This window comes from Alexandromys fortis, unplaced genomic scaffold (assembly GCF_014885135.2).
Source record: "Alexandromys fortis isolate MF-2015 unplaced genomic scaffold, M_Fortis_MF-2015_v1.1 scaffold_41, whole genome shotgun sequence".
In the NCBI taxonomy this organism is placed as follows: domain Eukaryota; kingdom Metazoa; phylum Chordata; class Mammalia; order Rodentia; family Cricetidae; genus Alexandromys; species Alexandromys fortis.
In genome coordinates, this window is record NW_026067923.1 from 5,558,905 (window position 1) to 5,573,991 (window position 15,087).

General features: G+C 40.8%; 1 protein-coding gene across 4 annotated transcripts in view; it reads left to right on the forward strand.

The window, feature by feature from the left end:
* Stau2 (staufen double-stranded RNA binding protein 2) overlaps positions 1-15,087 on the forward strand; it is a 262,426-nt gene that overhangs the window by 89,603 nt on the left and 157,736 nt on the right. For all 4 annotated transcript variants that reach the window (XM_050142109.1, XM_050142107.1, XM_050142108.1 and 1 more), the window contains 2 exons: positions 3,697-3,834; positions 12,512-12,643. In XM_050142109.1, the coding sequence (XP_049998066.1) occupies positions 3,697-3,834; positions 12,512-12,643 (270 nt within the window). The remainder of the gene's footprint in view (positions 1-3,696; positions 3,835-12,511; positions 12,644-15,087) is intronic.

Below are 15,087 nucleotides of genomic sequence, written 5' to 3' on the forward strand. Positions count from 1 at the left end.
TCATAGAGATCCACCTGCCTCTGCCTCCCGAGTGCTGGGATTAAAGGCGTGCGTCACCACCTGCCTGGTTTCCTCCTTTTTTACTTAACCTCCTCCCAGTCCCAAATTAGAGACCCTTCTTTTCTCTACTGATCACTTATACTTTGCAGGTAACTCTTTATTATTTATTTAATCTGTAGTTTTGCATATGGTAGACCTTAGCAAGAGCTAACCATTTCCATTGCTCTCTCTCTTGTCCAGCCTAAACAATTTCAGCTGTGAGGTTTACAATTTTTTTTCCAATACTGAATGCCTTAAATATAGTCTCATCAGTTTAGTGAATTAGGTACAACTTCCAAGAACAGAACACGAAAGGTTTTGAGAGTAGGAAAAGATACTTTAAAAAATATGTTTTAATTAATTCTTTGGGAATTTCATATAATACATTTTGATCATATTCACACCCACACCTTCCGCCAAATCTCCATATATCTATCTCCTATTTCCCCATCTTCCCTAACTTTATGTCCTTTTCTTTTTTTATTGATTTTTAGCTCTACATTTTTCTCTGCTCCCCTCCCTGCCTTTCCCTTCCCCTCTTCAATCCCCTCAAGGTCCCCATGCTCCCAAGGAGAACTTGTGTTTTTCTACTTTCTACTTCCCATGTAGACTATATCTATGTAAGTCTCTCTTAGTGTCCTCATTGTTGTCTATGTTTTCTGGGATATTGGCTTGTAAGCTGGTTTTCTTTGCTCTATGTTTAAAAACCACGTATGAGTGAATACATGTGATAATTGTCTTTCTGTGTCTAGGTTACCTCACTTAAAATAATGTTTTCTAGTTCCATCCATTTTCCTGCAAAATTCAAGATGTCATTATTTTTTATGCTGTGTAGTACTCCATTGTGTAAATGTACCACATTTTCCTTAGCCATTCTTTAGTCAAGGGGCATTTAGGTTGTTTCCAGGTTCTGGCTATGACAAACAATGCTGCTATGAACATCGATGAGCACATGTCCTTGTGGCACAATTGAGCATCCTTTGGATATATACCCAAAAGTGGTATTGCTGGGTCTTCAGGAAGGTTATTCCTAATTTTCTGAGAAATCGCCACACTGACATTCAAAGGGGCTATACCAGCTTGCTTTCCCACCAACAATGCAAAAGTGTTCCCTTTTCCCCACAACCTCTCCAGCATAAGTTGTCATCAATGTTTTTGATCTTGGCCATTCTTACAGGTGAAAGATGGAATCTCAGAGTTGTTTTGATTTGCATTTCTCTGATGACTAAGGATGTTGAACATTTCCTAAAGTGTCTTTCAGCCAGTTTATATTCCTCTGTTAAGAGTTCTCTGTTTAGGTCTGTACTCCATTTTTTTTTAAATTGGGTTATGTGTTCTTTTTGTGATCAATTTCTTGAGTTCTTTGTATATTTTGGAGATCAGATCTCTGATGTGGGTTAGTGAAGATCTTTTCCCATTCTGTAGGTTGTCATTTTGTCTTGTTGACCATGTCCTTTGCTTTACAGAAGCTTTTCAGTTTCAGGAGGTCCCATTTATTAATTGTTTCTCTCAGTGTATGTGCTGCTGGGGTTATATTTAGGAAGTGGTCTCCAGTGCCAATGCATTCAAGTATATTTCCCACATTCTCTTCTATAAGGTTCAGTGTGGCTGGCTTTATGTTGAGGTCTTTGATCCATTTGGACTTGAGTTTTTTGCATGGTGATAGATATGGGTCTGTTTTCATTCTTCTACATGTTGATATTCAGTTATGCCAGCACCACTTGTTAAATATGCTTTCTTTTTTCCATTGATATTTTTTTGCTACTTTGTCAAAAATCATGTGTTCAATGTATAGATTGATTCCAGGTCTTCGATTTGGTTCTATTGGTTCTCCTGTCTGTTTTTATGCCAAATACCAGGCTGTTTTCAGTACTGTAACTCTGTAGTAGAGTTTGAAGTCAGGGACTGTGATACCTCCAGAAGTTCTTTTATTGTTCAGGATTGTTTTGGCAATCCTGGCTTTTTTGCTTTTCCATATGAAGTTGAATACCGTTCTTTTGAGGTCTGTGAAGAATTTTGCTGGGGTTTTGATGGGCATTGCATTGAATCTGTAGATTGCTTTTGGTTAGATTGCCTTACAATCCTTTTTTAAAAACTTATTTATTTTGTGTTTTTGTATGCACATATGTGGAGTTAAGAGGACAACTTGAGGGTTCAGTTCTTTCTTCCCCCACTATGGATTTTGATGACTGAGTTCTGGGCATCCTGCTTGTGCAGCAAGTGCCTTACCCACTGAGCTATCTCACTGGCCCTGATGTTTGCAGTCTTTTATTCTTTTTCAAGTTTCTCCTTTACCCCTAGTGGTTCAGTTTAGTCTTCAGAGAAACAATTCCCAAGTGTGCTTCTGTGTTCTACACCATGTGTCCACATGGTTACTGAGTAAATCACAGGCACCTCAAATTCAGTGTCCAGAATTTGTCATGTTCTGTTTTAAGTCTTTCTTCATCTAGTAGCTGGAAGCACTACCTATCTGAAACTGAGGTTTCTTTTTACCCTTTTGTCCAGTAAATCATCAGATCCTGTTGGTACCTTACCTAAATGTTTCTCTAGTCTTGCCATCCCTTGTAAGTCAGGTGACAATTACTTTATAGTTGGCACTACTCAGGAATGTTTTTAGTTCAGGCATTCAAGGCCAGCCTGACAACATAGTAAGCTACCACTTTTTGTCCTCCTATGTCCCACGAGCTTTTGTTATTCCTCTTCTTTCTTGGTTAGGGTTGCTATTGCTGTGATGAAACACCATGATTAAAAATAACTGAAGAGGGAAGGGTTTGTTCAGCTTAAGCTTCCACATCACAGTTCATCAAAGGAAGTTAGAACAGGACTCAAGCAGGGCAGGAACCTGGAGACAGGAGCTGAGGCAGAGACCATAATGGGGTGCTGCTTATTGGCTTGCTCATCCATGTTTTCTATACAACCCAGTACCTCCAGCCACAATAGGCTGGGCCCTCCAGCACCAATCACTAATCAAGAAAATTAGTGCATGCTTGCCTCCAGCCTGAATCTATGGAGGTGTTTTCTTTATTGAGGCTCCCTTTTCTCAGACGTCTCTAGCTTGTATCAATTGACTTAAAATTCCGCTCACCTTCTTACCTGTTGGGGCTGCTGGACATCTCAGATTTCCCAAGCTGGTGGGTGTATATTTATATTTCACCATGGTCTTAATATGCATTTGCCAAGTTCTAATGAAGTTGATTAGTCTTTCTTTCCATTTCCATTCTTGTGATACATCTGTGTATCACTTTTTACCCATTTTCTTAATATTTTTTTAGGAGTTTCTAAAAGTATGTTTTGGAGGCTGGATCAATCTTTTTAACATTATATGTTGCAAGTATCTGCTCACAGTTCATGTCTTTCCCTGTCCTTTTCTTCTTTCTATTGCTGCTTGGGAGCGACCCTCCCCCACCCGGAAGAGCTCACCCAGTTTTAAAGTATAAGCAATCCGGCTTTTCTCTACTATCTCTGAACCCCAGTCCCATGGAAGCCTAAATGTTGGGTCCATTTTACAAATTTCTGTTGCAGCTCTTTCTAATGACTGATTTGCCCCTTCCAGTCGGTTCTGGTGGGCTGGGGATGTACTAGAGACACGGTGCTTTTCCCAGGGTCTAATAAGTTTCACACTCAAGATTCTGAAACTTTCCTAAATTCTTCTTTCAGGCTGGCCCTGAGTACGGTCAAGGAATGAACCCCATCAGCCGCCTGGCCCAAATCCAGCAGGCCAGAAAGGAGAAGGAGCCTGATTACGTCTTACTTTCGGAACGAGGGATGCCTCGCCGTCGAGAGTTTGTGATGCAGGTATTTTTAGCCATCACAGTGAATGTTTCTGAAGTCAGTGAAAAGATTGAGGCGTTGCCAGGGTGGCATAGGGTTGTGGTGGAGGCAGGCCGGGCCTGGGAGGCTGTGTAACTCTTACAGTAGTCATTCTTTTTAGGCTGACCTATCAACTTGGAAACATGCTGGTGTCAAGGACATGTCAGCTAGACAGCATGGGATTTGGGAGGGCCTTTGAGTTCACATGGGTTATTTACCACAGACTTTATCACTTGATGTCTGTCTCTTAGCGTTCCATGTTGCATTTTACAGCAGGGTGATTGACTATTACCATCAGAGACAAGGGGAATTAGAAACAAATTAAGAAGGGGAGATGTAGGGATGGAAGTGGGCCAAGGGCATAAGGTTACGGAGCCCTCTGGAAAATTAGAATGTCTGGCCTGGCCAGTTGACCATGGTAGGGACTGAGGGAGAGACCTAACTCTATTTTGCAGCCAAGAAACTTGAAGACTGTTTGCTCTGTATGAGCTAGGAGTCAGGTCAGATACCAAAATTGCCTTGTTCTTTTCAAGCCTGCCTGACCCATCTATGTTTGTCAGTTCAAGCCATACTCTTGGAGCAATCTTGGTTCTATTTTTTTTTTATATAGGAAACATATCCAGGGATGGTGAAATGGCTAAGTAACTAAGAGTGTGTACTCCTCTCCTTGTGCAGAGGGCCTGAGTTCAGTTCTTAACACTCCATCAGCCAATTCTTATCATCGCAACAGGTAGTTCGTGACTGCCTCTAACTACAGCTCCAGGAGATGGGGTTTTCAAACACCCCTGGTCTCTTTGGGCACCTACACTTGTAGTCATATACGTACACACACACACACACACACACTCACATAAACATGCACACGTGTGCGCACATACACACGCACTTGAAAATAAAATAAATCTTTAGACAGAATACTGAACAGTGGGAAAAAAATAATATACAGGGCCCCACCCAGCAAGTAAGGTCTTTGCCACACTGGTCAGCGTGACTTCTCAATGTCCTCCTGATTTCTTTATTCCTCTACAGAAATTTTAAAGCTAATTTCTAACCTTGTTGTTTTAGACTTAACCAAGTGTATAGCTCTGAAAATTATAATATTTTTGCAGTAATATTTGGTAGAAGATCCTAATAACCAGTGTATACTTAAATTTTCGTTATTGTGTTTGAACTTTAAAATTTTTCTCTTGCGAAAGAAACTTATAGTCAAACCCAAGGATCTTACTTTTCATACTATACAGATAAAAATCAACAACAATTTACTAAGTATTGACTACATATCAGATATCTCAGCATCCAAATATGGATCCTCATATTAATTACTCACACATAGCTAAGTTTTGCACTTCTGTATGTATGTAATAGCGGATATTGATAAATGTGGGGCCATAGTAAACATTTACTATGTCGTTGTTTTCCTATCAGACCTCTGGAAGCTCCAAGGCTCCCAGCCAGGAGTTCCCTGTAACAAATGGTGTCTAGATGTCATTAGAACCCAGAGCAGTGCCCTGGTGTCTTCACTACAGAGAATGTATTCATTGCTTTTGCTGTTATAGTCTTAGTTCTTTTTTTTTTTTTTTTTTTTTGGTTTTTCGAGACAGGGTTTCTCTGTGGTTTGGGAGCCTGTCCTGGAACTAGCTCTTGTAGACCTGGCTGGTCTCGAACTCACAGAGATCCGCCTGCCTCTGCCTCCCGAGTGCTGGGATTAAGGGCGTGCGCCACCACCGCCCGGCCATAGTCTTAGTTCTTAAGAAGTCACGGATCTGCTTAGTGGACACCAAAGGGTGAAAATACAGACACGTATTTGGATATATCTGCTCTGGGTTGTGTTATACAGTTCCTTTTCCACGGAGGGTACTGAATGCCCACTTTTTGCTATGCTTTTACACTGGATTCAAATTGTGTTGCCCTCTCTCCTAGATGCTCCAGTAGATTCATTATAATATTATAACAACCTTATTAAAGGAAAGACTTTTGTATAAACTCATTAAGAAGTATTATTATGGTATAATTGAATATAGAAGAAAATATATCTAGAAATAATGTTTGTTTTTACCTATGATACCTCCCCAAACTGAGTTTGTATGTTACAAAATGAATACAAGTTACTTGCATTGATTATTGAATAAGAAAAGAAAATTTTGATGACATTATTTGGATAGTTCCAAAGCAGATTTATTCCTTGGGGGTAGGAGTATTGTTTGGGGGTTCAGCTCATGTAAATGATTATTTAAAGACAAAAATCTGATCATCTTATATCTGCAACATAATAGAGAGGTGCTTTGCTCGGGCATTAATATTTTAGTGTAAAATCTTATTTGTAATTTTATAATCTCTGAGCTTTGTAGGAAGATGGCCCGTGTGCATCTTTTACTTTTATAATGAAGTGATTCTTTGAGCTGCCATTGTGTTTAACAAGGAATGAGAATCTCAGCAGTGTGGCTTTTCAGCCCTGGATTACTCTGGGTTAACAACTCAGACTATTGAATTAACTGCTCAAAGTCAGTTGTGTGAGGCAAGGGATGGGTGAGGCGGGAAAATGAGTCTGGGACGCAGCTGGTAGGAAGGGTCAGAAGAGGGCAGGTGGAGACCTGGCAGACACAGGTAAACATTTGGTGCCAGGATAGGAGAGCACTGCAGTCAAGACCAAAGGCAGGAGCCTGGGTCCGATGGGCGGCAGGCCGGCGGAGGGAGATGTGGGGCTGAAGCAGGGAATGCTGGACGGAGAGTCAGTGAGGTGTGTAGTGTGAAAGCAGGTGAAAGTTTTTCAGCAGCTGCTTGCTGCTTGCTCACTGATCTTTGGTTTCTGTTTACTTTGGTGAACATTTTGACTCCCCTCTCCCCTCCTCCAGAGAAGCAGAGGAGGTTTTTGACGCAGCTGGTCTAATCTTTTCACCAACAGTTGTTCCAGAACAGTGTAAGGGCTGGTCAGTCTGGGGAACCAGCCAAGCCCTGGAAAAATAGCAGGTATTAGAAGGGAATAGCTGAGGATGGGAACACATCTTCCTTAGGGCTTGTGCCGAGGTCAGGGTCAGGCCAACACTGATAGGGCAGGGACTTTGAGTTCATGCTGCTCCAAGGGACTGCCATGAGTGTCTGGTACAGCAGTGCTTCTCAGCGCAGTCCACAGAAGGCCATGAACTGGCATCCGGTGGACTTCTCACTAGGGAGAAAAGCAACGACCTGTATGAAACCACATATTTGCACTACGTGTGTGAGTTTTACAGCATCTCTGCAGTGAATGCTTCTGTAGTCTCACCTGCTGCAGCAGTTGTCTTTTAGGCTCTCTACTGAGATTCCGTGGGAGTACATTTCTTTACTATTTCACTTGAATGTTTATGTTTAAGTTTCTATTTTTTTGTCTTTGTGTTGTAGATACCATTTTTTTTAAATATAATTTTTTATTGAAAAAAAAAATTTCCGCCTCCTCCCCGCCTCCCATTTCCCTCCCGGTCTCCCTTTTCCCCCCTCCTCCCTCTCCTCTCCCCCTCCCCCCACTCCTCTCCCCCTCCCTCTCCAGACTGAGGGGCAGTCAGGGTTCCCTGCCCTGTGGAAAGTCCAAAGTCCTCCCCGCTCCATCCTGGTCTAGGAAGGTGGACATCCAAACTGGCTAGGCTCCCACAAAGCCAGAACATGAAGTAGGATCAAAACCCAGTGGCATTGTCCTTGGCTTCTCAGCAGCCCTCATTGTCCGCCATATTCAGAGAGTCCGGTTTTATCCCATGCTTTTTCAGTCGCAGTCCAGCTGGCCTTGGTGAGCTCACAATAGATCAGCCCCACTGTCTCCGTGGGTGGGTGCACCCCTCGTGGTCCTGACTTCTTTGCTCATATTTTCCCTCCTTCTGCTCCTCCTTGGGACATTGGGAGCTCAGTCCGGTGCTCCAGTGTGGGTCTCTGTCTCTATCTCCATCCATCTCCAGATGAAGGTTCTATGGTGATATGCAAGATATTCATCAGTATGGCTATAGGATAGGGTCATTTCAGGTTCTCTGTCCTCAGCTGCCCCAGGAACTAACTGGGGACATCGCCCTGGGCACCTGGGAGCACCAAATCTCTTGCCAACCCTAAGATGGCTCCCTTAATTAAGATGTGTGCTTCCCTGCTCCCCTATCCAACCTTCCTTTATCCCAAACATCCTGTTTCCCAAGTTCCCCCCAACCTCCCCTTCTCACTTTTCTCTCTTTTCATTTTATGTACCAACCCAAGTTCCCACTCCCTTGCCTCCTCCCACTCCTCAGAGAGGGTAAGGCCTCCCACAGGGAGTCAAGGAAGTCTGGCACCTCACTTTGAGGCAGGACCAATGCCCTCCCCCATATACCTAGGCTGAGCAAGGTATCCTTCCAATGAGAATGTGCTCCAAAAATGCCAGTTGAAACACGGGATAAATCCTGGTACTACTGTCAGTGGCTCCACCGACTGCCCAAGCCACAAAACTGTCACCCACATTCAGAGAGCCTAGTTTAGTCAAGTTCCCCCACTGTCAGTCCAGAGTCAGTGAGTTCCCACTAGGTCAAATTAGCTGTTTCTGTGGATATTCCCCTCATTGTCTTGACCCCTTTGTTCATATTGTTGCTCCTTCCTCTCTTAATCTATACTCTGGGAGCTCGGCCCAGTGATTAGCTATGAATCTCTGCATATGAATCAACTGCTTCCATCAGTTGCTGGATGTAGGTTCTATGATGACAATTAAGGTAGTCATCAATCTGATTACAGGGGTACCCTCTCCACTATTGCTTGGGATCTTAGCTGGGGTCATCCTTGTGGATTCCTGGTAATTTCCCTAGTGCCAGGTTTCTCAATAACCTCATAATGGCTTCCTCAATCAAGATATCTCTTTCCTTGCTCTCATCTCTGTCCTTCCCCCATCTTGACCATCGTGTTCTCTCACATTCTCCTTCCCCCTCCCCTTCCCCTCTCCTGTTCCCCTTTCACCCTCCCTTCCCCCCCTCATGCTCTCAATTTACTCAGAAGATCTTATCTATTTCCCCTTCCCAGGGGGATTCATGTGTATCTCTCTTAGGGTTCTCCTTGTTAACTAGATTCTCTGGGGTCATGGACTATAGGCTAGTTATCCTTTGCTTTATATCTAATATCCACTTATGATTGAGCATGTAATGTGTTTGTCTTTCTGGGTCTGGGTTACCTCACTTACCTTAGTGTTTTTTAGTTTCATCCATTTGTCTGCAAATTTTGAGATATCATTGTTTTTTATTGGTGAGTAGTGCTCCATTGTGTAAATGGATCACATTTTCTTTATCCATTCGTTGGTTGGGAAGTATCTAGGTTGTTTCCAGATTCAGGCCATTATGAATGATGCTGCTATGAACATAGTTGAGCACATGTCCTTGTGGCACAATTGAACATCCTTTGGATATATACCCAAAAGTGGTATTACTGGGTCTTGAGGAAGGTTATTCCTAATTTTCTGAGAAATCGCCACACAGACATCCAAAGGGGCTGTACCAGCTTGCACTCTCACCAGCAATGCAGAAGTGTTCCCTTTTCCCCACAACCTCTCCAGCTTAAGTTGTCATCAGCGTTTTTGATCTTGGCCATTCTTACAGGTGTAAGATGGAATCTCAGAGTTGTTTTGATTTGCATTTCTCTGATGACTAAGGATGTTGAACATTTCCTTAAGTGTCTTTCAGCCATCGTAGATTCCTCTGTTGAGAGTTCTGTTTAGGTCTGTACTCCATTTTTTTTTTATTGGATTATGTGACCAATTTCTTGAGTTCTTTGTATATTTTGGAGATCAGACATCTGTTTGATGTGGGATTGGTGAAAAGTAGATCCCATTTCTTACAAGTGATGTCTTTACTAAAGCTTAAAAGTAGTGATGGAAATTGTATCTCAAATCAAATTGAAACTAATGGATAGCTAATTATACTCAACCGTGGAAGCCAGACAGGAAAGTGTATGTTCTGGATCAGGAAGAACAACGTCTATTAGGGTTGTAGACAAGAACCAAAACCGCAAAATATTGTTAAAATTATTATGTTGTCCACCTGGAATCTGTATTTACCTGTGCATATGTATAGTCATGGCTAATATCCAGTTGATTGTCAGAGAAATTTTTTGGAAGTGGCATGAAGCTGTTCGAGTTTAATTAATTATTTATTTTTATTCTGGTTGTTAAATTGTTCTCTCATTATTTTTATTACTTGCTCAGCCAAGTTCATTATTGCTCCATACATTATCCTCCCCTCTTTTAAATTTAAATTTAAGGTATGAATCTTCTTTACATGCCAATCCCAGTTTCCTTTCCCTCTCCTCCTCCCACTGGAGTTTTGTTTTCATTTTACTATGTTCTCTTTTATTTCATTTTAAATTTATCTATCTGTCTATCTACCTATTTTACATTTCAACCACAATGTCTTCCTCCCTCCTCTCTTTCCAGCCACCCACCCAACATGGAACTTTATTTTTTTAAAATATTTTTTATTTTAAATAAAGTGATGTCTGGTAACATAACCCAACTTATCAGACATGGATTGTATGTTGGGGTTTCTTGTTTATTTTCTAGAGGAAACCCCTGCAAAGGAACTGTTTCATATCTTCCTGTGTTGTAATTTTACTTTTTCCTGTATGTGTTGGAGGGGAAGAAGTGAGGCATACATACATGCATGCATACAAACACACATCATATTATATATACACATATATATGGGGAGAGAGAGAGACGCATCTCTGTGTGTACAGACCTGAGGCTGATGTCAGGACCCACCCTCTCTCCCTGTTCTTTACTCAGTAATGCAGGGTCTCCCAGTTAAACCCAGATTTTGTTGCTGTTGTTACCTAGACCCAGCTTTCTCTGGGAGTATCTTCTTGGCCTTCTGATTTCAGTGCTCGAACCCTAAGAGAATCATCACACCCTGTGCACACTCCTTGTGTAGATCTTCTGGCATCCAAATGCCTTTCCACACATGTGTAGCCAATGTTTAACTAACACTGAGCCATCGGCCCCCTCCTTTCCATTTTTCATTCATATCTTTTTAAGAGCAAAAGTAATTTAATAAACTCAGGTTTATCTGCCCCTTTCTTATGGTAGATATATAAAAATTCAGATAAGCAAAGAAGTACTGTGCCTTCCTATTCTCCCACAAAAGCACGTCTTTTCTTAGCACTTCGCTGTACTATATGAACTCTAGAATTGTCAGATAGTGTAAAATACCTGTGAGACTTCGATAGGAATTCAGTGAATTTATAGATCAGTTGACACATGAATTACTATATTACTATTGCCTGTAACCTATAAACATGACTCATCGTACTATTTATTAGTATTTTCTCTTTTAAAGATGTATTCATAATTTGTATTTTGTATGTAAAAAGAGGGCACCCAGGGAGCTAGAGTAAAGTTGTGGGCCTCCAAGTTGGGTGTTCGTAAACTAACCTGAGTCCTCTGTGAGAGCAGCAATATCTTAATGTCATTTTGTAGATTCCTCCTTATAGTTTCACTTTTCTGTTTTTAATAATTTTTCTTTTTATTTTATGTGCATTGATGTTTTGCCTGCATGTATGTCTGTGTGAGGGTGTCAGATCTTGGAGTTACAGACAGTTGTGAGCTAGGAATTGAACCGAGGTCTTCTGGAAAAGTGGTCAATGCTTTTAACCACTGAGCCTTCCCTCCAGACCATAGTTTCACTTTTCAATTTAATTTTTATGACTTTATTTCTCTTATTTCTAAGACAGTCCTACTCAATTCAGCAAATATGTATATAAGATGACTCATATATATTTAAGTGCGTGTGTGTGTGTGTGCACATTATGCTTAAATTGCTTACAAGCAGGGTTTTTTTTTTTTTTTTGCTTTTCAGGACAGGGTTTCTCTGTAGCTTTGGAGCCTGTTTTGGAACTAACTCTGAGACCAGGCTGGCCTGGAACTCACAGAGATCTGTCTGCCTCTGCCTGCTGAGTGCTGGGATTAAAGCCGTGCACCACCACCGCCCGGCTGATTCTCTTCATTTCTGAGCACTAGTGAGGCATAGTTGTTGGTATTCCTGTCATACTGATGAAGAGTCTGCAGGTTGGGGAACTGTTAAATAGCGTGCAGCATCTTAGGGGGGAGGGGACCATGAAGTTGAATTTCCTGTCTTTTTCTTCACCGCAGTACTATACTCAGCCTCAGATTCATTTTCTTTAGGAACTATTTGATATGCTATTTTCCTTACTAGGTATTGAACCTAGGCCCTGTCTCTGTTAGGAAGTATTCTACCACTGAGCCCTAATATAAACTCATATAAAGTTTGGACATTAGTTTAAATGACACCAATGTGAATTTCCCCTTTGTTAGTTTCCTACTGGGAATAAAGAGTACTAAATGAAGTTAGAGCAAATGCTGTGTTGATGTAAACTTTATTTTGTATTTTTGTGTTTGCTTAAATGAGTAAGGTTTAAAAAGTCAAATAACATAGAAATATTTAAGGAAGTAAAAGGCCTAGCAGAATGCCACCTGAGATGACCACCAGCATCTGAGGACCATTTCCCCATATTTTCTCCATGTGTGTTTTCACTTGTATATATAAAATTTACATGAGTGAGATGTTACCTTTCTGTTTTATTTTGGATTAACCTTCACATTTTTTGAGTTCTGTGCATTGCTTCATAATGTAAGGATTTCCTGTTTGCTAATACAACTAATTAATTTCTTCAACCTCAATAGGTCAAGGTGGGCAACGAAGTTGCTACTGGAACAGGACCTAATAAAAAGATAGCCAAAAAGAACGCTGCAGAAGCGATGCTGTTACAGCTTGGCTATAAAGCATCCACTAGCCTCCAGGATCAGCTCGACAAGGTAAGAATGGGCATTAACGGACGTGTGCCTCCTGTCTGACATGAAAGTGATTAACATGCTGATCTCATCTGCTGTCACAGTTGACTTGAATTTTAATTTCCATGAGGCAATGCTCTGTGAGATTTTGCTGCTAGAAAATAGCATCCACTTGTGGGGAAGATGCAGTGTTGGTGAGCAATAAGCCTATGATTGGAAATACTAGGATTTCTGTATGATAGTTCATACCAATATAATATTGCCTAACTTATCAGCTGTTTTGCTAGTCACTTACTTTTCTCAGTATTTGTGCTTTTAGGAACAGGAGCTGTTAGTCTTTGTTTCTGGAATACTGCTGTAAACACTAAAAATAAAAAATTTTGCCTTAGTCCTTTAGGGCAGGAGTTATATTAGGCACACTCCCTATAAACCAGTTTTATTTATTTCTTTCTGCTTATTTTAAACTTAAAGGTAAACTGAGAGAGTATTTATTTTTCTCCCAAGACCCTGTTCATATGCCTTTATTTCTTCTGCGGAGCTAATGACATCATTAGCACATGCCTCTGTTGTTGGGACCTGAACTCAGGGTGTAGCAGATAAGGTGAAGAGAATTGAATTAATTTTCTTGTTTATTATCTTTTTGTTATCTACGCTTATGAAGAAATTATTTCTATTAAGCATTTTGTTTACACAAAAACTTACAACAAAACAGGTTTAACTTTCCCTTTATAAAGGTAGTTTTCCTTTATATTTTATTTTCTATATATCATGTTTTCCTTTCTCAAGGACTCCATTTTGGAGAGAGCCTTAGTTTCTGCAGGGGACGCTCCTTAAGCTTAGAGGGAGGAGCAAGACATCTTCTGGTGAACACCTCGCTGTGCTTTTCTCAAGTCCGTTACGATTCGGTTCAGTGTTTAAAAATTCATTTGTCTGTGTGATGGAGATTTCGATTCTGGGTTTTTTGTTTGTTTGTTTGTTTTGGGTTGGCTAGTCAATGTTTTTTCTCCTTTAAAAAGTATTTGTAATACAAAATATGGCATATGTATGTTTGCAATTCAGTAGATGTTAGGTTATGTATATGTTTTAATTAACATGTTTATATTGACTTAGAACTAATGAGGACTTATAAAAAATACGTCAAAATAAGCCATTTTAGAGACATTTATTTGTATATTAAGTGAAAAGCAAAACAGTATTTCCTTTGAGAAGCCTTTTGTTTGTTGCATTTTTAGTATATTAGCAAGTGTTCTTCCGAGAAACAGAACCAGTAAGATGTGTGCACATGTACACGTGGGTGTGTATGTGTGTGTGCACGTGTGTGCGTGCACCCCGACGTTTGCACATGTATGTCTGCGTGTGTGCATGCACATTTGTAAATACACACAGACTTGGGTCGTTGGTAATCTGTGGGAGGACCTAGCAGACTGGGGACTCAAGAAGCAGTTCCATTTGAATCCATAGACAGGCGCTGGAAAATTCCTTCCTGAGGGAACTGAACCTTTGTTTCATTGACACTATCAGCTGACTGCATGTGGTCCTCCACATTGTGAAGGGTAGTATGCTTTACCTAAAGTCCACCAGTTTAAATGAACAGCTCAGTCCAAACTTCCTTAGAAATACACCAAATAAGGTTTTACCAAATACCTAAACTCTGGACATATGAAACCCACCCTCAGACTCACACCTACTCAATGCCAGATACTTAGAACTTCCAAAGTGGTTTGAAACCTAGTCCTTACTCTCAAGGAATTCGGCCATTAAGTATTGGGAAGGAGGCGTTTTGATCATATTGCAAAGAGAGAGGGAGATCAGTCGGTCACTGTTTGAATGCAAAGTAAAGGGCTTAAAGAATTGTTCGTTTAAGATTTCAACTTAATCTAGTTATGTTCATAAAAAGTAATTCTCTCAGAAGTATGGAGAATGGATTTGACCTGAGAGGCAAAAAGTAGGGAAGTCAGTCAAGGAAGCTAATAGAATTGTTTAGATGTGGAGGATCTGAACAAAGAAACTGGTGGTAGGCATAAAGAGAGGAAGAGTTCGGGAATATTTTATATGTATGTTTGTTAAGATTCAAGTTTAAACAATATGTATGGTGGATACATACGGAAAGAACACCCACACGAAAGGGAGCCAGAGAATGACTTTTGAAGCCAGGTGATAGTCTAAGCAAAGACGTCAGATGGAAGGGTGGAGTGTATTGTGCAGTGCCAGCTTTTGACCCAGTGACGACTTGGGTCTTCTGGGAGAGCAATAGGTGCTTTTAGCCATTGAGTTGTTTCTCCAGCCCAAGGCCATTCTTCTCCCAACTCTGCTATTTATCCTGGTGTTTCTTTCCTTTTCTAGTTGCATGATTCATAGATATTTATCATATTTATAGTCCTTTTTCACTGGGTTCTAACTCCTTTCTACATAAAAAGTTATTAGTGGACCATTGATGTGGCTCAGTGATTAGAATGATTTCCTAGTGT